Here is a 24,289-nt window from a genome sequence, read left to right on the forward strand (position 1 = left end):
CGAAAAATTCGGTTGTCGAGTCGTTCGTAAGTCGAGGTGCCACTGTAGCAGGTGTGGACAGTCACACCTCAACCTGATTTCATAGGCCCCCTCCAAGCGATCAAAAGGGCAATTTATCTTTTCCCAACAGCCCACCCAATGCCAGCATTCTGCACCCATCAGAATTGCGCTAAGGGAATGCAGCCCTGGACAGAAAAAAAGAGGTCCCCCACCCACCATAAGTCTTTTAGGGTGTCATGGGTCCTATGTTCATTTTGCTAGGCAGGACTCAGTCAGTAGAGCACGAGACTCTAGATCTCAGGGTGGTGGGTTCGTGCCCCACATTGGGCAAAAGATTTCTGCATTACAGGGGACATGGTGACTTGTGGTCCCTTCCAATTCTATGTTTCAAAACTGGTTTCAGCAGCGATTAAGGATGAATTTATCAGCATGGACTGCATGCAATAACCAAAAGACAAACCTTTAACATCTAGTGGCTAGAAGCTGGGCATTAATGTATAATAATAATAATAATAATAATAGGCAACTATTTATATTAAAAGGATTTCAAACTGCCTTATATTTCAAAAATGTCTCAGCAGTGTACAGTCTAAAACGGATCTATTTTATTTAAAGTTGTACATTGCCTGGTATATGATATGGCAGTATAGAAATACTGTTACGAATGAGGTGAAACAAAAACACAAGCTAAAAACGGTAAAGCAGCAGTATGGAACATAAAAGCATCTAAAAGTGAATAAAACAGAAAACCAGAGGATTCAAAAACATAAAGCAGGATCCAGTCTGATGGGTCAGGGGAAACCTGGGCAAAAAGACAAGGACTGAAGCAACTGATGGTTACTGTATGGCAGAGGGGAGGGTATTCCACAGCACGGGCGTGCCAAGGCTCACCAACCTTACAGCCTCACTGTAGGGTGCAGAGGTGCAAGTGAAATTTCCCCTTGTCACACATATTTTTCACCTCCATTATTATCATTATATTTTTCTTTGTTATTCATATTTTATTTTTGGGGGGAAATAAACAGGAAAGAAGAACACAAATAGAATCTCCCCATATGCGATCTTAGAGGTGTGTAGAGGGACAGGTAACCTTTCAGGTAACCTGGTCCAGAGTGGTTCATGGCGTATTACGTTACAAGGCCAAGGTCTGAATCCCAACTTGCCTATTCAGAGGATTCTAGGTCTTGTTCAAGCTGGGTTCAGGCAGCCCCAGATCACTACAGGTTGGGAGGGGGGCCCAGATCTATCTGAGGGTGTCAAGGGGTGGGACTTTGGGCAGTGAGGAGAGGCTGGTGCGAGGGAGTTGCTGAGAAACTGTGAAAAAGAGATCCGTTGGGTGGCTACATCTTTGTGGGAGAAGGTGGGGGTAGCTTTCCCACCTGGCTTTTCATTCTCCCCACAGCCAGGCCTCAGCTCTTTCCTGTTCCTTCCTGGTCCCTGAAGGATCTGATCCTGCGTGATTGTGTTCCTTCCTGAGTGGCTTCCCTTGCACGCAGGGAAGCTGCTCTCTCTCTCTCTCTCTCTCTCTCTCTCTCTCTCTCTCTCTCTCTCTCTCTCTCTCTCTTAAAAAATTTGTTATTGGTTTTTTCACATTTTTATACGTTTTAACTTAACCATCGCAAACATTAAAATAACAAGGTTCTTTTGAACCTTCAGACCTCCTTCCTTCCCTCCATGGGTTCCATATTCAAGATTGAATTTACTGCATCTTTTACTGTTATCCCTCTGTTATATATCCATAATTATCATAGTTAATTCCACATTACAAGTGTCATTACATCCCTGCCAATCACTTTAATTGTTTACAGTGGTCTTTTAAACAAATTAAAAGTTTACTCCAGTCTTTTTAAAAATACTTGATTTTCCTGGTTTTGGATCTTCCCCATCAGTTTCACCATCTTTGCATACTCCATCAGTTTTGCCTGCCATTTTTTCTTTTATTGTTACTTCTTCTTCCTTCCATCTATGGGTTAATAGCATTCTCGCTGCCGTCATTGCATACATAAAAAGTCTTTTTATCCTCTTTTGGTATCTCTTCACCTATTATATCTAACAGGAAAGCTTCTGTTTTTTTAACAAATGTATTTCTAAACATTTTCTTTAATTCATTATATATCCTGGAAGCTGTTCTCAAAGGAGCAGCGCCATACAAGACCAGATCCTCCTGCTTAACAGCTGTGAAGCATAAGGGTCAGATCCCGCACAGTGTTCTTGCACCCCAAATGGGTTTATAAAACTCTTTTTAAAAACTCTTGGCCCCACTCCTGAACTGAGCAGGGTGGTTGGCTCCTTGTTTAGCATAGGGTGACTAGGCCACAGTGTGGGATCTCGTGGCGGAGGCTGGGCTACAAATGCCAGTCAATCAATCACTTTACCCAGAAGTTTAGAACTGTGTGCAGCAGACAGAGAGACCCGTGTGAGCTTTTTTGCCTGGACCCAGCAGAGCAGTCCTCAGCATGGCTTCCAGTGGCAACACCATGCTGCTGTCATTGCTACAACCCAGGTTGCTAATGGGCTGGACAGCTCCTCAGCACAGATTCCGCAGAGTCCTCTGAGCTTCAAAGCTAAGGCTGGCAGGGGGCAAGGAAGCAGGTCAGCAATGCCTGCTTTGTGTTCCGTCTATATTTCATGAGTTCCCATTCTGCCTGGATAGGCACGATCCCTCTGCCCTTTCAGGAACATTAAGTCCCCGACAAAGGAGTTGGTTTTCCCCAAAGCAGCCCACCGGGGAATGACAAGAGTCAGCAAGGCGCAACAGGTCAGGCCAGCAGGAATCGCAGAGGTTGGACGGAGTCACACGCTCATGAGTCTCTGGTGGATTGGCTGCATGGTATCCACCTCACGCATCTTCTGCCTTTGCACTGCATGCTGCTCACTGCCTGGCAGTCCGTGGCTTAGAAGCAGATCGAATTGGGGGCCACTGTGAAACTTTCTGCCTTCAAAACAAAATTGGGCGTCCTCCAGGGAGAGAAAGAAAAAGTGGGGGGTGGGGGTGGGGAATGGGAATCTGGATTGGAGTCCTGAGCTAAAGATCATATGAATGCCCAAAGGCAGGATTTGTGATATTCTCACAACCCTCATCCTTCTGTATAAACATACATGTGGCTTGAATTAACCCATAGCTGTTTCTTTATGTTATACTTTCCCCTTCCAGACTGGTGTTTTATCGCAGGTATATTTTGCAACATGTTATTGATGCTATAAAAGTCCATTATTAGTGCAATAGTGGAATAGTGTTGGCTCTATTCTGCTTTATTTTTTTAAAAAAAATATGCATTTTCCAAATTTAATAATAATAATCATTTTTTATTTGTACCCCACCCTCCCTGGCCAGAGCTGTGCTCAGAGCAGCTAACATCATTTAAATAATACAATATGCATAAAAACAAGCAGTCGGTCGATTAAAATGCATCCCAAAATTAAGTCAAATAAATTAAAGTTAAAACTGGACAAATGACAATACTCAGGTTAAAATATTATGCACATCTTACAGTTCTTTTTTAATCACCGCATTTAGGTGGGGTTTTTTTCCCTGTGATGCTTCCCCAGTGATACCACATTAATGCTGTCCAACAGCAACATCCACAAAATAAATAAACCAGGACATTTGTAGTATAAGATATAACAGCATGTGCACTGACTGGCAATGGAGCAGTGTGACTGCCCCCAAAACCTTCGCAGGCACAAACAGTATTGAAAATGGGATTGCGTGTGACCACGCTGGTGAACACAAATAATAATGAATGCACCATAAAAAAGGATGTCTGAATGCAGCGTAAGCTCTGTTGACACCATACATTTAAAGTCATGGCTTCCACCCAAGAATTCTGGGGACTCTAGTGTGCTGAGGCCCATATTCCCCGCACAGAGCTACCATTTCCAAAGTTTCCTGTGAAGAGGGATTGATTGTTCAACCACTTCAGAATTTGTAGCTCTGGGAGGGGAATGGGGTCTCCTAACAACTCCCAGCATCCTTAACAAACTACCCTTCCCAGGGTGCTTTGGGAGAAGCCATGATTGTTTTAAGTGGTATTCTAGTGCTTTAAATGTATGGTGTGAATGTAGCCTAGATCTTTGGCATAGGAATGACTTGAGAAAAATGGGGGGGGGGGGACAGAGTTAAGTGTTGATAGTTGGTGTTGAAGGTGGCTTCTGACTAATGCAGTCAGATTATAGTCTTACAGAAGGGCACAAACCTGGGTGTCGTTTAATTTATCCTGGCAAAGAACACAATCAAGTACTGTTAATGTGCTGGGATGTTCTGCCAACTTTTTTTGCGCGCATCTTTCAGATTCCAGAACCGTGCCGCTATTTGACTGTAACATAAATGGCTCTGCAAAGGATGGCATGCCAAGCAGCGTTGAGCTTAAAGAATTCAGTGTCTGAAGTGGATTTGTTTAACCTTGTGCGACAGGGAGGGGGAAGAGGAGGGAGGTCTGTCTTCTTTCACCTGGGCTCTGTGCCGTGCCAGCTCATGCGGCGCCTTGGCAGACATGAAATGCCAGCTCCATAGGGGTCCTCATATCAATTGAGGGGCCCTCATATCAACCGAGGAGAGCTTCAGTTCATTTTAGGATTTCTTTTTAATATTAGTTATATAAAGCTATGCACAAATTAGCGGCTTAAAGAAGTTTCCCTGCTGCTGCTATTCAAGTTGCCTTTGCACATTGCAGTACACGCCAGAGAGTGAGTCTTCATCCAATGTGCATCGTGTCTTGGGTCTCCCTGCACCTGTAACTCCCCACACAACTACTATTCATAAAGTTGTTGCCTGTGCGTATACACAATGGCTGTCTCAAATGTAATGGCTTCAGCTTAATGGCGAAGTGAATGCGCCTTACGTTTTCAATTCGGGTAGATGCTGGCTTGGGGAAAAAACTTATTAAATGGCAGCCTTTCTAAAAAAAGCAAACGAACTGCAGGATATGGATTGTAGCTAATCTCCCGTGCACATGGATTCAAACAACGGCAGTGGGTGTGCACTGGAGCCAGAGTAAATGGTAGTGTGTACACAGCTGAATACAGTGTTCTCCAAATTTGGTTTCCCAAATGCTCTTGGTCTACAGCTCCCATCATCCCTCACCTTTGGCTAAGCTGGCTGAGGATGATGGGAGTTGTAGTCCAGCAACACCTGAGGAACCAAGGTTGAAAGACACAGATCAAATACAATACAATTAGGGACAAGCTAGGTATCAGTGCTCAGTGCCTTTAGGCAGCTTCTGGGACCACAATTACTTGGCAGAGCTTACTGGTGCTGGTACCTGCCCAGTCATAGGCCTATCTAATGGCAGCAGAGATGGGCAGCCACTTAAATTTCCCACAGTGCCCAGGAACAGCACTCATCAAACATTATGGATGATGGTTGGAAATGAAAAGAGTCAGCCAATGCTGCCATTGTTGGGTAAACCCATGGCCATGGCCCACCAATGGAGGAGGGGACCTAACAGAGGGCAGTGCTGTCAGGGACCGTGCTGAGGAGAGCTGCACTGAGGAGGAATGGTGGGAGCCTCCCTCTCCCCTTCCCCTTCCCCCCTGCTCCTGATCAGGAACCTGAATCTTCCCGGGAGCAGGAAAACATTATAGATTCGGAACAGTGGTTTGCAGAGGGACATAGTTCAGAAGGCAGAAGCTGGGAAGTACTGAGTGGGGAACAGCTAGGAGGAGGAAAACTGGGAGAGAGAGAGTTAACAGACTCACTGTCGCTGGAAAGTGTCCATCTGCTCACCCCAAGGTTAAGAAGAGCACAGTGGTTGAGAGATCAGGTTGCAAGACGTGGTAGTGACGTGGATGAGTAAGGAGGAAGTAGGGGGAACCCTTAATTGGGAGCACCTTCATTCCTAGGAATGGAATCTTTGTTCTCTCGCTGTGATTATTAAAAATTCCAATCAATAAGATACTCCTTCCTCTTTGTTCTGCTTATCTATGGCCAAAGGGGGGGGGGAGGAAGCTGAGTCCCTGAAGCCTGACAAGTGCTGACCTTCCCCATGCCAGTCCTAATTCGGGTGCAACACATCACTCTTGATCTTTCATTCTGCGTGCAACACCCCCACCAAAAAAAAAACACCCAACAGCAATTGAAAAGACATATGTGGATATATAATAAAAGAGTGGCAGGTTTCTTATTAATATCTGTGGATCCAGGGGATTCCTACCTCAGCTTTTCAGTGAAACCCAGTGAGTAGTATAAAGCTCACAGATTCAGGCAGTCAGAACAGATGGCAGTGTTATAAACCATGCATTACAGGGCTCCCCTTTATATTTATTTTTTGTTACATTGCATTTTGTTACATTTTGTTACATTACAGATATTGGGCAAGCTGTCTTCACTGCTGCCTTCACTTCCTAGCAAATGACCCTATCTTGCTGCATAATTTAAGAAGCTAGTTACCGGTTCATTATGTTATCTGTGCTGTTTTTAATAGCTTATTTAAGTTTGGAAACCAGAGTTGTTAGCAACCTTGTTAACCTTGAGTTATTTGAGTTGGAACATTTGTCCATCTAGCTCAGCCTAGGCAGGATAGTCAACTGGTTGACCTCTAAATGTTGTTAGACTAAAGTTCCCATCGTCCCTGCCAGCATGGCCAATGCTCAGGGATAATGGGAGTTGAAGCCCAACAACTTATGGAGCCTACCACTTTGGGTACTCATGGTCTACACCGGCATCAGGTTTCAGATAGGGGACATTGACAACCCTACTTGGAGATAGTGGGAATTGAACTTGGGACCTTCTGTATGCAAAGCAGATACTCTACCACTGAGCTATGGCCACATGGGTTGCTGGAGAGGAATAAGAATACAAAGTCTTGTGTCTTGTGAAGAGGAGAACCCTGACTGTGTGTTCTGGAGAAATCAGAAATGGTTTATTTCTTCAATTATCAGCTTCATAAAGGATTAAAATGCAGGTGGTAGGTGGGAGGGAATAAAGCCTTTAAAAAGACTCCTGGGAGATTCTTAGATTGCGTAGATTTCCTCAAAAGATTAAAGACACTCCTATAGAGCCCTTATTCACATTCCTTAGTCTCTGCACAGAGCAGATCTGCCGTCAATGTTACTTTGTCTGTTACGGCCTTTCCTCAACAGGTTAAGAATCCATTCAGACATCCATCTCTTCGCTTGAATCAAGGTGTTTGGCTGATCCCATTTTAAATGTCGCAGTTGATTAAATCATTTCAGTTGGAGTTCCTTGCAAAACCATGGACAGCCGCTCCTTGGATTCAGAGTGTAAATAAACAACAGATGGATGCTGTTTGTGCTAAAGGAATGGCCTGATACCCAAAATGGTGTCTCTTTCCTACCTGACAATTCCGTATTTGGTATGTTGTTGGGCTGGTTTCAGGGTTGGCACCAGGTGTGATGGCCCCTCAGCAAGGAGCTCCTTGGTGACCTTCCTATTTGGTCCCCTCCTACCTGCAAACTGTGGGCTTGGTAGCACTGGCTGGGTCCGGGAAGATGCTTGCTACTTTCTCTTTCCCACAGGAGCGATGGTGTGACAGACACTGCAGGGCATTGCAGCAAATGCAAGATGGCACATGGCTTCCTGTTTGGGATCAAAGAAGGCACCATTTTCCATTTGGCCCTGCTTTCGTTGCATGCAGAACTGTTTCCATTCCATTACAATTCACTTTCTGCCCAAAACTACATTTCCCACCACTGTCCATTGTAGTAAAATTATGTTACTTAAGTAGTGTAATTCATTTTGTAAATTATGCCATCCTTGCATTATTCTACCCCATTCATTTCGGTGCGAAGGAACCACAATGCAAAATGAGGGGGAAATGAACAATTATTTGTAGACTGAAAGCAACAACTACAGTGAATACTTATGGCATTTGCTGGGTTGATTTCTGTTCCAGACATGGGACAAATAAGTGAACACAGGCAATTGTTGCTTCTGTTTCCATTTGCTTCATATTTCTTCGCCAAGCCTGCTTCCCAGACCTATCCGCTGCATTCAGATAAGACCACGACTGGGGGAGTGAGAAAACGAGAGAGACAAAGCTCTGGTGAACTCTGCCTAAGGTGTTGGAATAGATTCGACAATGTGATCTCAGTCTGCATTTCAAATAGGTAGCCTGCATGTTGAGATCACATTGTTGGATGCTCCTGCAAGTTCTCGCTAAGTTCATTCATTGCTGAGCTAAGTTTTTACTTGCAGGGTTTTATATATGCGGGGAAGCATTCAAAAAACAGTATTGTTCCACCTGCAGTCTGAAATGGTACAATTCACTCTACTACTATGGGATCTTAGCACCTCACTCTGCTAAGAGTCCTTTTGGCCTCTAGTTCTCAGTGCTTCTGCAGATAGTCTAAAACGGGGCGTTTGAAACATAAAGATGTGAAATGATATTGGACATCATTGCTTTAAAATTCAATCTGGGAACTGAGGCCAAGAGACAGTGGCTTTAATGTGGAACATTTCAGCTCAGTGCAGCTTTTCCGTCCTCTGTAACACAAGGAGGTGACCATAAGCTGCACCTGCAGAAATTATGCCCTCTAATAGTGAACTTAGGTGGTGAGTGAGAACAGGTCCCTGTGAGAAACATGGGGGAGATACTGGATTCCTCAGAGAAACCTCAAGCCACAGATTGCTGTGTTTTTGAGGGGAGTTGAGAAAATGGAATGGAGTATCATGTGAGAGGGTATGGCTGGCTGGCTGGCTGGCTGGAACACTAAATAGGCACCCTGGACCCTGCAACTTTTTTGTTGCAAGCTCCACATATTGTCCCTTGTACACAACTCTATAAAAAAAGTCCAGGATCCCCATTGCTGGAGGCTGTGCTGGATTCAGGAAGACAATTGTGCAATGCTTTGCTATGCCTCTCATGTGGCGAAGTTGACCATGGGAAGCTAATGGAAGCAAAGAAATTGCCTGGGAAACAGCCAGGCCTCCAGCTTATTAGCAGATATGATAGGGAAGGCTTTGCAGAGCTATTTCTGGCTGGGACTAAAGGACGCTTCTTCCCAGACTGATGAGCAATACCTGTTGCCTCCCTGCAGGTTTAGCTGTGACAGGGAGAATGGAACTGTTAGGAAGAATATTAGAAAACACATTGGCTGTGAGAAGTGGAAGATTCAGTCTGCTGGCTAGGATATGTATTGGCCTTCACCAGCAGTGTGCATTTCAGATCTTTTGGACTACAAATCCCATCAGGCCCAGGCAGCCCCAGTCCAAAAGATCTAGCTCTGAAGGCTGATATATATACCATTAATATATCTGACCCTCAGACACACCAAGACAGCTAATAACAGCATTAAAGCTATAATGAAGCAAATTGAAACTATGTTTGCAGTGGCCCATCGAAAGCTACCCTCCAACAAAGAATCCAGTATAAGTCATTGTTTTTAATTGAAGGCTTCAGGTAGCCCTGGGATTCTCCGTCTGGCACCCATGACCACCACAATAATGTCACAACCATCTTGGCACTCCCAATTTTTAATTACTTTTTAAAAAATTAAGTTGGGAGTTGGTTGAGTTTTATTGTTTTATTATTTGAGGGGGTGGCTATTGCCTGCTTTTTTGTCTGTGTTTTATTCATTGGGGTATAGGTGTTTCTGCTTTGGGGGAGGAGGGGGTTCTGAGCACCCCCAGTTTTTCTTACATGAAATGATTATTTTATAGTGCCTTTGAAAGTTCCTTAGAGGTCCAAAAGTGCCCCGTCCCCAAGTCCCAAAAGGTTGGAGACCCCTGATATAGCCTCTGCATTCCTCGGAGAAATAAAGAGGTCTCTTGTTTTTATATTTGCAGCATTAGCATCCAGGGAGCACATGAAGTTTGGCAGAATTAGAATCACAAAGCCTCGTGAAGTTCAGAATGAGACATAGAGTGGTGTCTTCAAAAATCAAGGGTGGGGCATGGTGGGATGGGGTGGTGATATACCTCTGTTATGGGTAGCACCATAGCTGCTCAACAAAACAAGTGCTCTGTTTTAAACCTGATGAGAACAAATTTGTAGCAAAGGAACTACCCTACATCACAATCCCAAACACTAAATCTGCAGCAATCCAGATTATCTGTTCCTCAGTTATCAGCATACAATTTCAAGGACACCTGGAATTAGATGTGCAGTTTGCAAGTATGTGTGTTTGCAGGTGTGGGGAAGCGAGTTACTTGGTGTCTTTGCCCTCTCTAAACCTTTTTGGCAGGTGACCTTGCTTGCCCTTAGGGCAGCACCAAGCATGTCCGAAAACTGCTTCCCATTTCCAGCTGATTGCTTTCTCTGTCTCCCTGCACTTCCTTCCTCCTTCCTTCCCCCCCCCCTGTCTCCGGCTCCCTTCCCCCCTCCCTTTGCATGGACAATGGCTCAGTCTCTGGTCTGTTGTCATTTTAGGCTCCAAATATCCCATCTTCTCCTTCATTATTTGCTGAGAAAAGCTGCTTATGCAATCTCTGCTGTTTCTCTTTGTTTGCACGCTTGCCAGGAGGAACTACTATTCCTATTCCTATTACCCGTAAGTAATTCTCATTCACTCGCGCTCGCTCCGCTGCTCGCTGCTCCCAACTGGTTCCCTTTCCTTGTCACATAAATGTTAAAGTACCATTTGGGGGGGCTCCAGGGGTGGGGGGAAACGGCTGCTGAAATAAAATGTAGAGACTCCAGAGGGAGGTGGGGAAGGGGTTTGCCGCTGGAGGGGATCAAGACCTGGAATGCCCTTTAGAGAGGCTATATACACCTCAAGAGAATACAACTCGCCCAGCTTCCACCATGTTTGATTTAATGGTTTTTGCCCATCTGGAAATTAAACCTCTGCAACTGCTTATGTTGGATTCATCTAAATCCTGTTTCATGGAGATTAGGAGTGGGTAATATTTTTCAGCCCCATAGGCAACCTCATTTGGGGGAGCAGTGTCACATGTTGGGGTTAGCTGGGGCCAGAGGCAAAACTGGATGGAGCAGCTAATATAGATTTTCCTTTCGTACATTAGAGTTGTTTTTACACACCCAGGCAAGCAAGAGGCATTCTCAGAGTCTAGAGTTCAAGGGCACATTGCAGCCAGACAAAGACACCCAAGGAGAGTGAAGCAAAGCATGGTAGATGAGGGGTGTGGCTTGGGAAGAGGGGGTGTGGCTAGGGAAGAGGTGTGGTTTGAAGAGAGTCCCTAGGGTTGGACAGATGGGCCTAAAGGGCTGGGTTCAGGGGGGAGGACACCTGAGATTCCCCACCCCTAAGGTAGATATTGGTGAACTGTCACAAGGTTGCCTTGGACTACCTCAGAAATTATTTCCAAAAGCAGAAGGAATTATTTTTCAAGCCAATCTATAGCAAGTGCATAAGACCTTGAGGGAACAATATCTCCCCTGGTCACTTGGGCCATTACTGCAGGGATGGGGATCCTGTGTCTCTCTAGATACAGTGGTACCTCTGGTTAAGAACTTAATTCGTTCCGGAGGTCCGTTCTTAACCTGAAACTGTTCTTAACCTGAAGCACCACTTTAGCTAATGGGGCCTCCTGCTGCCGCCGTGCCACCGGAGCACGATTTCTGTTCTCATCCTGAAGCAAAATTCTTAACCCGAGGTACTATTTCTGGGTTAGCGGAGTCTGTAACCTGAAGCGTCTGTAACCTGAAGCGTCTGTAACCCGAGGTACCACTGTACTGTTGTTCTCCAACTCCAACCAGCCCCAGTCATTATGAACACCATTCCTTCTCTCTTCAAATTGTACACCCCTATTACTTCTGCTTCTACTTACTTCCCAGTGCTGCTTTTTGCCAGGGAAAAGAAAGGCAAAGGTCCTTTCAGGTGCTGGCAGTGAGGGCAGGCAAGGAGGGGTGGTGGTGGTCGTGAGAAGCCTGCTATTCTTTTCCAACTTGGATTTTATTCCAAGCCAGATAAGTTTTCAAGGATTTGCTCTCCTTTCATGGAATCAAAGAAACAGCGGGCTTTGTTACTGCTGAATATTTCCTTCTGATAGTGAAGCCTTTTTTAGCTTACACAGAAATGAATAAATCACTTGTAAGTAAACACACACACTTACATATTTCTGTTTACTTATTAATTCCTAATTCAAGACCATGTTAAAATGCTTTTCACACCAGACCAATACCAGGGACATAATGATGCAGTGCTAGAAGAATTAAGACTACTACGTTTTATTTCAATTTTCTTCTTCTGAATAGAAATGGGTTATTTAAAATTGTATTATTATTTCTATAGATGGTTAATATATTGCATAAAGTTTAATAAATGGAAATTAATAGCAATGCATTTTCATTTCAAAGCTGTTTGGGAATTCCTGCTCTACACAATGATTTAACCGGTATAGAAATGTGTCCCAGTTTTAGGAAGGAGCTTTTGAAATCTGTGGCCTAGAAGCTTTGTAAATAAGAAGTTAAAAGCAAGGTGCACAGAACTAGATTCATTCCTCTCATTTAGTTGCTTACAGTGTTTCTAAACTGCTTTTTAAAGTTGCTCAGTATGGTGTACCACAAAATCAGATTATAAGGAAAGGGATTTGGTTAAGTGTTATGAAGAACATCGTGTGGCACAGGTTGTTCACAGCAGTGTAGCAGATCACCTTGAAAGGTCCGTTTCAATTTTTCATCTCTCCATTTATAAGCAGAAACTGGATGGCTACCCATCAGGGATGCTGTAGCTTCAGATTTCCTACATCTTGATGACCTTTGAGCTCACCCCCAGTTCTATGATTCTAGAATTGAATATCATGAAACCAAAGAACAGAAGTGCATTGCTTGTATCCAAATAGCTTTAGTGCAGTGGAAGACACTTTTTCCTCTGCATAAGTTTCTGCCAGTTTTCTTCTCCTCTCACAAACGAGCATACTATGATTCCTCCTCCTCCTCCTCCTCCCCCTCCTCTTCTTCTTCTTCCTCCTCCTTCTCCTCCTTTTCTTCTTCTTCCTCCTCCTCTCCTCCTCCTCCTCCTCCTCCTCCTCCTCCTCCTCCTCCTCCTCCTCGTTCTCCTCCTCTTCCTCTTCCTCTTCAGGATTTCACACTGGTAACAAGGGGTAGAGAAGATGCAAATAAACAAAAAGAAAGGTGCAGAATTTAATTTTAGGAATTATCAAGGCTAAACCAGAATTCATGAAGTATAGAATGAAGAGCGGAGAGAGAACCAGGAAGCCAAAACAGGGAAGGACTGGGGAATTTTCTCTCACCCTTGCCATGAATCTCCAGATGCCTTTTCTTAGGATGCGCCACAGTGTTTTGACTTTCACCCTGGCATCTTCAGTCTGAAATGCCTTTGTCAGAAGAACTGGAAGGGAAAGCCTTCCTTGGGAGTGCTATTATTGTTAGGAGCCATGAAAGGCAAATTATGAGGCATTGTCTCTGTGTTGGTACAGAGCTGAGCAACTTGCCTGATGTTAAAAGTCCTACACTTAAAATCACATCGGGGGACTGATCAATAGTATTGATCAGACGTAAGTGGAGCATCACAAGGATAGACAGCGCCACAGATTCTGCTTTGTTTTGCAATGAGGTGTCTGTGGGCTAAGTGTATTTAAAAGGGCCATGGGAGTATAAGTGGGCATTGCACTGATTTTCCTGCACTGCCTGGGAAAGATGCTGGGGGGGGGGGAATGGGGAAGGAACTTCAGACCCACATCCTTGTTCATTGGAGTTGTGCTAAAATGCCAGTTAAGAGCGGGGGGGGGGTGACACTTCATTAGAAGTTCTCTATCCAAGAAAGGCCACTGTCAGTATACAACAACAACAACAACAAACAAACAAACAAACAAACAATTTTATTATTACACCTCACCCATCTGGCTAGGTTTTCCCATCCAGTCTAGGTGGCTTCCAGCAGAATATAAAAACATAATAAAATATCAAACATTAAAACCTCCCTAAACAGGGCTGCCTTCAGGTGTCTTCTAAAAGTCAGATAGTTGTTTATTTCCTTGACAACTGGTGGGAGGGCGTTCCACGGCCAAGAAGGCCCTCTGCCTGGTTTGCTGTAACCTCACTTCTTGCAGTGAGGGAACTGTCAAAAGGCCCTCAGAGCTGGACCTCAGTGTCCGGGCTGAACGATGGGGGTGGAGACGCTCCTTCAGGTATACTGTGCTGAGGCCATTTAGGGCTTTAAAGGTCAGCAACAACACTTTGAATTGTGCTCAGAAACACACTGGGACCCTTTAGGACTGGTGCTATATGGTCTCAGCGGTCAGTCTCAGTCACCAGTCTAGCTGCCACATTCTGGATTAGTTGTAGTTTCTGGGTCACCTTCAAAGGTAGCCCCACGTAGAGCGCATTGCAGTAGTCCAAGCGAGAGATAACTAGAGCATGCACCACTCTGGAGAGACAGTCCGCGGGCAGGTAGGGTCTCAGCCAGCATATTCCATGGGGGAACTTTCACTTTTAATTGATCTACACCAAGGAGAATAATGACTTATAGATCTGCTGGAGGATGGATAGTATAAGTCTGCCTATCTAATAATCTCAAAATAGCTTCATTTTCTGTGTGTGTATACCCTGTTTCTCCTAAAATAAGACATAGCCATAAAATAACCCATAGCAGGATTTTTAAGCATTCAAGGAATATAAGCCATACCCCGAAAATAAGACATAGTGATAGGCAGTTTAACTTTGTAGGTTAAACTGTACCATACTTAATAAAAAAATAAGACATCCCCTGAAAATAAGCCATAGTGTGGTTTTTTTGAGGAAAAATAAATATAAGACGGTGTCTTATTTTCAGAGAAACACTGTATATATCTATAAGAAAATTAAAATTTATCTTTCTAACTTTTTAAAAGAAGGGCTTAGGGTCATAGCCAACTATGTTCTATTCAGAGTAGATGCACTGAAATTAACAAACATAAGTTAAACCCTAATGCTGGATACAGCCCCTAGGACTTGCCAGATCAGATGAAGTCTCTCTCCAATCCAACCCAATCATGGGCAGCCCATCAATAAGGTGAAGCCATTTGCATCAGGCAGCAGGTGCAACCCCTGCTGCTGCAATGGCACTGCTGCCAGCCCCACTGGGGCTTTTCCTGTGCCACCACCGCAGTGCCATTGCCCTCACTGCTGCATCCCTTGCACCATTGCCACTGCGTCATGGCGGTAGTGCAGCTGCAGGCAGGGGCACAATGGGAGGGAGCAATACACACATACACACCCCATTTTTTTAAAGGAGGGAGATGGGTGGGTCCCCCTCAAAATTCCATGGCGATTATGCATATGCAATGTGCATATGCCATGCAACATGCTCATATCACAGCTCTCCCCCACTCTGCCCACTGCTACAGACCCCAAAACTAGCATTGGGGGGTTGTGGTGAACATGGTAGTTCTCTCTCTCTCACACACACACACACACACAGTGGAGAATACTTACAGCAATTCTGCTAGGTGGCCTTTTTCTAGTGGGATGGGGTGGGTGGGAGAGAGACAAATCTCAAAACTTTTATCAGGAGAAATTTGGGCTTAGTTCTAATTACATGGATGCAATACCTGAGCAACCAGGTAGTTTGATGCATCGATTGCTGTGTGATGCCTGCCCATGACAACATAAGAAATTTCCCATGCAACAGATTTACATCAGCCTCTCTTCATCCTCCTACCTGTAGAAGTTTGGAAAATGTATCTATCGGGAAGCCCCAGAGTGGACCCCTTTGTCTGATGTGTGCCTGCTTTCCTCCTTTGTGATTTTGTGCCAGGAAACCAGTCAACATGGCCAAAGCGACAATCAACTACCGCAATGAGAAGACACACATGATGAATGCAATTGATAGAAGCTTTACAGACCAAAGCACCCTGCAGGAAGATGAGAGGCTGGGCCTGTCCTTCATGGACACACACAACTACAGTAACAGAGGTAAGTTCCAAACAAGCAGCTACAGGGAGTGGGTTGGCTTTTACGCTCTGTGCTGAACCACATAGACCATGGCATTGGTGCTCAAGAACAACATGGGTTTTGCTTAGATTACAGCCAAGGTTTCTGCCCATAGAAACGGGTTGCTGCAAGCGTTCACAGATGCAGTAGAGAGGTATCTTGTTTGGCTTCTGTGGGATGTTGGACCATGAAGCCACACAGGGGCAGCCACATCGTACAGGGTGGGGGAGAAAGGGGAACTTGATTCCCCTTGGCAAAATCCCTGCAAGGGCTTGTGGTGTCCCTTCCCGCCATTTTGGAAAGTCGACTACTGTTCAATGAACTCTGAAGAGGAAGAGAGAGTGTCATGTTGCATGCATCCCATAACTGATATGTGCAGTGCGACTGAAGGACTGTCATATTGTTGCCCAGCCAGGTGTATCTGGTTGGAAATTATGGGTTGTACCACTCTTCATCCAAAGATCACTGGGCGGTTACACATGTGCATGTTTGTGTGGTTGTTTCAAACTGTTTTCTATGTTGTAACCTGGCCTGTGTCCTTTTTTAAAAAAATTAAGTAAAGGGCAGGTAATTAATCTGATGTTGAGTAGGAGGAAGAGGAGGAGCTTTGTCTCATCTAGAAGGATTCTTCTTATTCAGGCTCCCTCTGACCTATTTAAGGCTGTAGCAAACCCATTCTGAGTTTATTTTAAATAAGAGAGATGATGGGAGAGAGAGTATCTGCAACACAGGGGCTATAGCCACATGAGTATGTGGGTACTTGCCCCCCCCCGGGATATTCCCAGAATAGAAGGAAGTGTTAAAGCCCCTGGCTCGTTCACAGTCCTCCAAATTATGGTTTTGAGGTGTGCCTGAAGGCACTGAGTGAGTTTCATTTTGATATAGCAGATTCTATCACCCTGGAGCTCTGTGGCTTCATGCTCTGGACTTTGCCACAGGATACATCATCCTAAACACAGTATGCCCCACGGAATCATGATTAAACCTTCACAGTCAAGTACTCCAAGGCTGGCTGTAAGTGCTTTGAGACTCCAGGCAAGCCCTCCTAGCCACCTCTGGCTTTTGGTTTCTGTCTGGAACCAGTGGAAGTTCCAGAATTATATTCCCAAAATGCTGTGGGGCTAGAAGGAAGAAAACAAAAATGCTTATAGAATGGACATTTACTTCCCCTATAGTTATTTTCTGCCAAAGCATAAACACTAAGAAAATTAGTGTTTGTTGTTTGAAGGCATGGTATGTTAAAGCATTTGTGGTGTGGATTGTATGTTTCAAACTGGGCTTGAATGGCAGTGTTTAGTTCTCAAAATGAATCCACAGAAGTACTGGTTTCAAAGTGCTCTATCCAGACAACTGTATCCCAACGTCTTGCTTTACAGTCTTGGGGTCAAATGGATTGGCCTAATGGGATTAAGAACAGCCACTGCTGCAATTTTTATTCTTTTTCTGATGCAACTTTCAATGGGTACATCTTTGCTAAAAATAGAGCTACATGCTCTCTGTCCTTTGAATGTGCTTGGTGCTGGTTTGCCTCTGACCCACCTGATTTCCATTTGTTTGATTTGACCGTGACTGAATGTTTAAAAATCACAGGGAGTAATCTCGTTTGAAATGCTTTGGCATGGTGCAGAGAAGAAGATCTTTATGGTTCCCCTCAGTTCCCATTGCAATAGGATTCTGAGTCATTGTTAGCTTGCATACGGTTGTAGATTTTCTTAAACCAGAGATAGTGAACCTATGGCCTTCCCAACTCCTATCAGGATGATGGGAGCTGTAGTCTGGCTGTATCAAATAACATAAAGGTATAAGAAAAGCCTTGCTGAATCAATCCAAAAGCCCATCTGGTTCAGTACTCTCTTCTCACAGTGGCCAACCAGACACCCATGAGAATCTAGAAAGCCACTGGTTCCGCAGCCTACACTTTGGCTCCATGATCTTTCCCTCCAAAACTCTGCTCTGCATTGAGACTGAGACTGATCAATGGATTTTGCTAGTGGTCTGAACCCATAGTTATAACCTCAGCTGGCTACCTAGTAACCACCTCCCAGCAAGAGACATCCAGCGCACTGGAATTGTGGTTCCCATCTTGAACATGGCCATGCATATTGAGGAACCATACTGAGAATGTTTGCCCTATTTCCTCCAGCCTCACAGCACCTGCTCTCTAAATGCAATGCACCCCCTAACCCTACCCCCCCCAGTCAAAGCTGCAGCTTTGGGATTGGAAGCATCATGATGTCACAATCCCCGTGATTCTTGGGAGCCAGTGCAAATATGGTCCTTGGTGCAGAGGATGTCTTACTTCTTGCAGTGACTCTTATTGGCAGTGCTGCAACATACCTGCAGGCACACCCATGCTGCACTTTGTGCACCCTGATTTTCCAAGGTTCTGTATTATGCAAAAAACCTCCAGGAGCACAGGGAGCTCCTCACCTTAGCTGCCCTTTGCCTTGTGGCAGACAGGAATGGCACAAGGGGCATGGAGCTAGCCTGCTTGTCCCTGTGCCAACCACCGTCCTCCATATGTGAGCATGGCACAAGATATATATAAACCCAAGAGCAAAGTTTATCTGGCCAGAAACCAGTATATAAATGTAGCAACTAATAAACTAAAATGGAGATCCTTGCATTTTCCTGGGGCTGTTTTTTTTTTTTGGATTTCTGATTGTGGCTGAGCTGTTGTGAACATTCAAGAGTTAATGCGGCAAACCCTCCACGTTAGACCGAGACTGATAATTTCACACCGGTGAATGCATTTCTATGCTGATTTAGTTGTAAAGTAATTCTTTCTGTGCCCCAGTTTCAGCCATATGCTAATAACACCTGCTATTGGAACTTCAAGATGCTGCCTTGCTCACATCTTTCCTCTGCAGACTACAAGATTAATATGGTCTGTACCATTGTCTCGCAGACAATAGAAGCCCAGAGGGCAAGAGTTTCCCTGTTTTATACATCTCCGCAGGACTATTATTTTATTTTAGTTACTGCACCATTTCAGTTTCTTAGAATGCTCTTAACAAGACCAGTTTGTATGAACAATTTGTCTTCTGCGAGCATCTGAAAGAGCTTTCGGCCCAAATTTGCTGCTATTGCTTTACATCTATTGAAGGCAATGGAATGGCACCTGTCTTGACTGGCAGTGGGTTTAACCTTGTTCTTGGGAGGCCCTGTGGAAAAGGGAGTTTTCCAAAGCAATTGCCAGGGGGCTGCAGCCTCTTTCTACATGTACCCACAGAAAACAAGAGCCCTGCCCTGACTCTGACACAAGCATTAAACTTAGAAGCTCCTGACATCTGCTGATCAGGGGTCGACTTTGGTAATATGGTGCCCTGAACAAGGATGGAATTTTGCCCCCCCCCCAAAAAAAATCAGTATTTTCACAATAATTCAATCTGGTACAGTTGGTTTTTATGGATTTTCTCAGTAGGTTGACTGTTAGCACCTGTCTGTGTTGAGTGACAAAAGAATGCTGGGGTGAAGTCAAAGCTCTGCATTAGCAGGACTGAAACGATCTCCCCTGGGCTCAAGCCTGGGCAATGTATATGGAGGTCCTAGGCTACCCAGATGACAAGATCCCCCTCTCAGCCTCATTGATGTGGTCCAAGGGAAAGCAGAGCAATATGTTTGGCACCAGCTTGGCTGCTGGAGTTGCCGGAAGGACAAGGCACCATCCAACCATCTTAGGGACTCCACTCTGGATTTCTGTTGGGTTTACTCCTTAGCCGTTTTTCCTCCTGAAGATATCCCACAAGGCAGTAGAGGTTTAAGACCAGAGTTTTCCTTCTCCTAGATGGACTCCCTTCCCAGGTTCACGAACCCCACCTGCCCCTCACTTCCCTCTTCAGCATGTGCAGAAACCACCTTCTTGGTGGTTGGACCCATTGTTGGTCTCATCCGCTCAATCTGCAAGAGCCTGTCTTTGTATGCAGAGGAAGTCCCAAACTCGCCAAGGGTTTGAGAACCATTGGCTGTCCTCACCTGGTTTAGTTGACCAGTTGAAGCCATTCCCCCTAGGTTTGGCAGGGGAATCACCTGGACCATCCTAAATTTGGTGATGTGACTTTAAGGCAGCAATGAAGATTTGGCACACGGTGGCACACGGTGGCCCACAGACTGCCTGGGGGCTTTGTAGAAGACTGGCATCTGTTCCCATTTGAAAGAACAAGCAATGATTCGGCCTGAAGAAGTCTTTACTCTGGGTGGCCATTCAGACTGCTGGGGCTAGAGCAAGAGTGGGGAGGCCGTGTCCTCCAATTTCTGCTGGAGTACAACTCCCATCATTCCTGAACATTGGCCATCATGGGTGGGACTGATGGGAGTTGGAGTCCAACAACATTAGGAGGGCTGTGTCTTTCCCCTTACTGCCCTAGAGGCCAAGAAAATCAGCAGTGACAGTAGTAGCAGGAGAGAAATGGAGCCACTCAAGAAAAGGTGCCCAGGATAGCACGGGCCTGTATGCCAGTGGTGGGGGACCTGTGGCCCTCCAGATGTTGTTCCATTCCAATTACTGCCAGTCCCAACCAGTAAGAGATGGGAGATGTACTCTTGCACTCTCTGGGGGGCCAGAGTTTCTCCACCTCTATTATATGTGTCCACTCAGAAGCAAGTCTCGTTTAGTTCAGTGGGGCTCCTTCCCAGGTAAATTTCAGCCCAAAAACACCCTGTCCAGCCTTGCTCCCCCTCAAAATGGAGCTTGTGGTGTTTTAATCAGCAGTGAACAACTACTCCTAACTAGGTTTGTTTAAAACCCATGATTTATTTATTTGTTTGCCTGGGAAAGCACGTGCAAGCTAAGATACATGCATAACGCTGTGTTAATACCCCAGGGAAGCTCTGAATGGCTCATTTCCCAGAGATCTGGAAAGGCTAATTTTCCCGGGGAATAAGACATTTGCCACGGCTTCTGTTGTTGCGGTAATGGTTTCTGCATGCTATCTGAGCCCCCTTGTGCACATCACTCTCATACAATTTCCTTTACATGCTTGCCCGATACATCTCTGTGGGCTTTTAATTACCAAATGCACATGCTGCCTTCTGGAAACCGCAAACAAAAGGGCAAGGAGGGAGGCTATGTGGTAACATTTGCCCAGAAGATGAATAGATGCTGGAGCTGTAGGATTGAGCCCAAAAGGATTATTATGATGAAATGTTGTTAGGGCAACTACTTCAAGAACTCTGCCATGCAAGGGAGTTGCAACTTGAGCAGAGCTCACCATACAGGATAATGCTCTGAAAGAGAGAGAGATGGAGGGAGGGAGGCAAGGCACTAAGTGAGATGAAGAGAACTTCAGGATACAGGAGGTATGCAAGAATCAAGAGAGTTTAGCAACATTAAGATGCATTCCCAGAATTACTTAGTGCACATTAGCTGTCTTGAACATTGCTTAACTACCCTGCCCAACTTTAAATGAGGGTGAATTTCCAGGGGAAATGGAGAAAACAAGGATTCTAATCAGTGATGCCACTGAAGATTAAAAATATCAGGCTCCAAATATGGATTTATGATTTGGGGGGAATTATGAATACAGAAGTACACAATGCATACCATATTTTATGACGACATCGCCTGCTGCTCTCAAAATGGCCTATGGCTCATGTTCAAATAATGCCTAATGACCAAACATTTGTATCCACCAGGAGCTATGCATTTAGTACTGTGGGCCCAATTCTATGGAACTTTCTTCCAGTTGAGGACAGACAACTGGAAGCTCCCTGCTGAGCTTCTGTTGTTGTTGTTTAGTCGTTTATTCGTGTCTGACTCTTCGTGACCCCATGGACCATAGCACTCCAGGCACTCCTATCTTCCACTGCCTCCTGCAGTTTGGTCAAACTCGTGTTCATAGCTTCGAGAACACTGTCCAACCATCTCGTCCTCTGTCGTCCCCTTCTCCTAGTGCCCTCCACCTTAAAGATTCCGACCTCCTGGACCTTGAAGGGTTTAATAATAGATTCAGTTGGCACAGTTACCTATGGCATGACAAAGTTAAAGCACATAAGGGTTTCCTAACTCATGTTATTAGGAAACCACTATACGAAGTCTGGGTCAGAAATAAAAGTCTATTAGAAAGAAAAACCCCAAGGTGGCTGTCGCCAACAGAAGTATTAACTATTAAGAAAACAAACATGGAGTCAAACTGGTTGCGATATGAAGACATTCTCGTAGAATCAAAGGAAGGATGGGGAATCAAATCATACGAACAACTAAAAGAAAGGGGCATAGGATGCTTGCAGTATCATCAGATATATGACCTGTTCAAACAAGACAAAAAGAATCATGGTTTCAACAATAAAAAATCTAAATTCTAATTAGAAATAGTGGAAGGTAAAGAAAAATTGCTGACCAAGATGTATGACCTCCTATTAGATTGGAATACAAAAGACGAGGCAACAAAAGAGTGCATGATCAGGTGGGCAATAGATTTGGGCTATAACATAAATATTGACCAATGGCAAAATTTGTGGAACTGTCAGATTAAATTTACTGCATGCACACTATTAAAAGAAAACATCATGAAAATGATGTTTAGGTGGCATCTAACGCCCGTCAAACTAGCAAAAATTAACAGGACAAACAATAAAAAATGCTGGAAATGCAATAATAGAGATGGAGATTTCTACCACATGTGGTGGCTGTGTGACAAGATAAAGGTTTTTTGGGAATCAATATATAATGAAATGAAAAGGTTGTTGCGATACACTTTCCCCCCAAAACCTGAAGAAATGTTACTGGGAATTTTGGGGAGAGATATAAAAAAGGAGGACCAAAATTTTTTTATATACGCCACCACAGCCGCAAGAATCATACTGGCCCAAAGGTGGAGAACATCAGAAATCCCAACTGTAGAGGATTGGAGGGAGAAAATGACAGAATACTCAGAGTTGGCAAGGCTGACAGGAAGAATAAGAGACCAAAAAGAACAAAGGCATCAAAAAGAGTGGAATAATAATAATAATAATAATAATAATAATAATTTATTTATACCCCGCCCATCTGGCCGGGTTCCCCCAGCCACTCTGGGCGGCTTCCAACAAAACAGAAATTCTAAAATGCAGAGATCCATCAAACATTAAAATACAGAAATCCATCAAACATTAAAAGCTTCCCTAAACAGGGCTGCCTTGAGATGCCTTCTAAAGGTCTGGTAATTGTTGTTCTCTTTGACCTCTAGTGGGAGGGCATTCCACAGGGTGGGTGCCACTACCGAGAAGGCCCTCTGCCTGGTTCCCTGTAATTTGGCTTCTCGTAGTGAGGGAACCGCCAGAAGGCCCTCGGAGCTGGACCTCAGTGTCCGGGCAGAACGATGGGGGTGGAGACGCTCCTTCAGGTATACCGGACCGAGGCCGTTTAGGGCTTTAAAGGTCAACACCAACACTTTGAATTGTGCTCGGAAACGTACTGGGAGCCAATGTAGGTCTTTCAGGACCGGTGTTATGTGGTCTCGGCGGCCGCTCCCAGTCACCAGTCTAGCTGCCGCATTCTGGATTAGTTGTAGTTTCCGGGTCACCTTCAAAGGTAGCCCCACGTAGAGCGCATTGCAGTAGTCCAAGCGAGAGATAACTAGAGCATGCACCACTCTGGAGAGACAGTCAGTGGGCAGGTAGGGACTCAGCCTGCGTACCAGATGGAGCTGATAAACAGCTGTCTTGGACACAGAGTTGACCTGTGCCTCCATGGACAGCTGTGAGTCTAAGATGACTCCCAGGCTGCGCACCTGGTCTTTCAGGGGCACAGTTACCCCATTCAGGACCAGGGAGTCCTCCACACCCGCCCGCCTCCTGTCCCCCACAAACAGTACTTCTGTCTTGTCAGGATTCAATCTCAATCTGTTAGCCGCCATCCATCCTCCAACCGCCTCCAAGCACTCACACAGGACCTTCACCGCCTTCACTGGTTCTGATTTAAAAGAGAGGTAGAGCTGGGTATCATCAGCATACTGATGGACACCCAGCCCAAACCCCCTGATGATCTCTCCCAGCGGCTGCATATAGATGTTAAAAAGCATGGGGGAGAGGACAGAACCCTGAGGCACCCCACAAGTGAGAGCCCAGGGGTCTGAACACTCATCCCCCACCACCACTTTCTGAACACGGCCCAGGAGGAAGGAGCGGAACCACTGCATGACGGTGCCCCCAGCTCCCAAACCCTCTAGACGATCCAGAAGGATGTTATGGTCGATGGTGTCAAAAGCCGCTGAGAGATCCAGCAGAACAAGGAAACAGCTGTTACCTTTGTCCCTAGCCCGCCGGAGATCATCGACCAGTGCGACCAAGGCAGTTTCAGTCCCATGATGAGGCCTGAATCCTGACTGGAATGGATCCAAATGGTCCGCTTCTTCCAGGCATGCCTGAAGTTGTTCAGCAACCACTCGCTCAATCACCTTGCCCAAGAATGGAAGATTTGAGACTGGGCGATAGTTGGCCATATTGGCCGGATCTAAAGATGGTTTTTTAAGAAGCGGTTTAATAACCGCCTCTTTCAGCGGGTTTGGGAAGGCTCC

At 45.1% G+C, this 24,289-nt stretch overlaps 1 protein-coding gene across 3 annotated transcripts in view; it reads left to right on the top strand.

Moving 5' to 3' along the window:
- Positions 1-24,289, top strand: part of PTPRU (protein tyrosine phosphatase receptor type U) — a 353,020-nt gene that overhangs the window by 256,996 nt on the left and 71,735 nt on the right. For all 3 annotated transcript variants that reach the window (XM_035119522.3, XM_035119521.3, XM_060275728.2), the window contains exon 15: positions 15,619-15,776. In XM_035119522.3, the coding sequence (XP_034975413.3) occupies positions 15,619-15,776 (158 nt within the window). The remainder of the gene's footprint in view (positions 1-15,618; positions 15,777-24,289) is intronic.

Source organism: Zootoca vivipara, chromosome 6, assembly GCF_965207765.1.
Source record: "Zootoca vivipara chromosome 6, rZooViv2.hap1.1, whole genome shotgun sequence".
Lineage (NCBI taxonomy): Eukaryota > Metazoa > Chordata > Lepidosauria > Squamata > Lacertidae > Zootoca > Zootoca vivipara.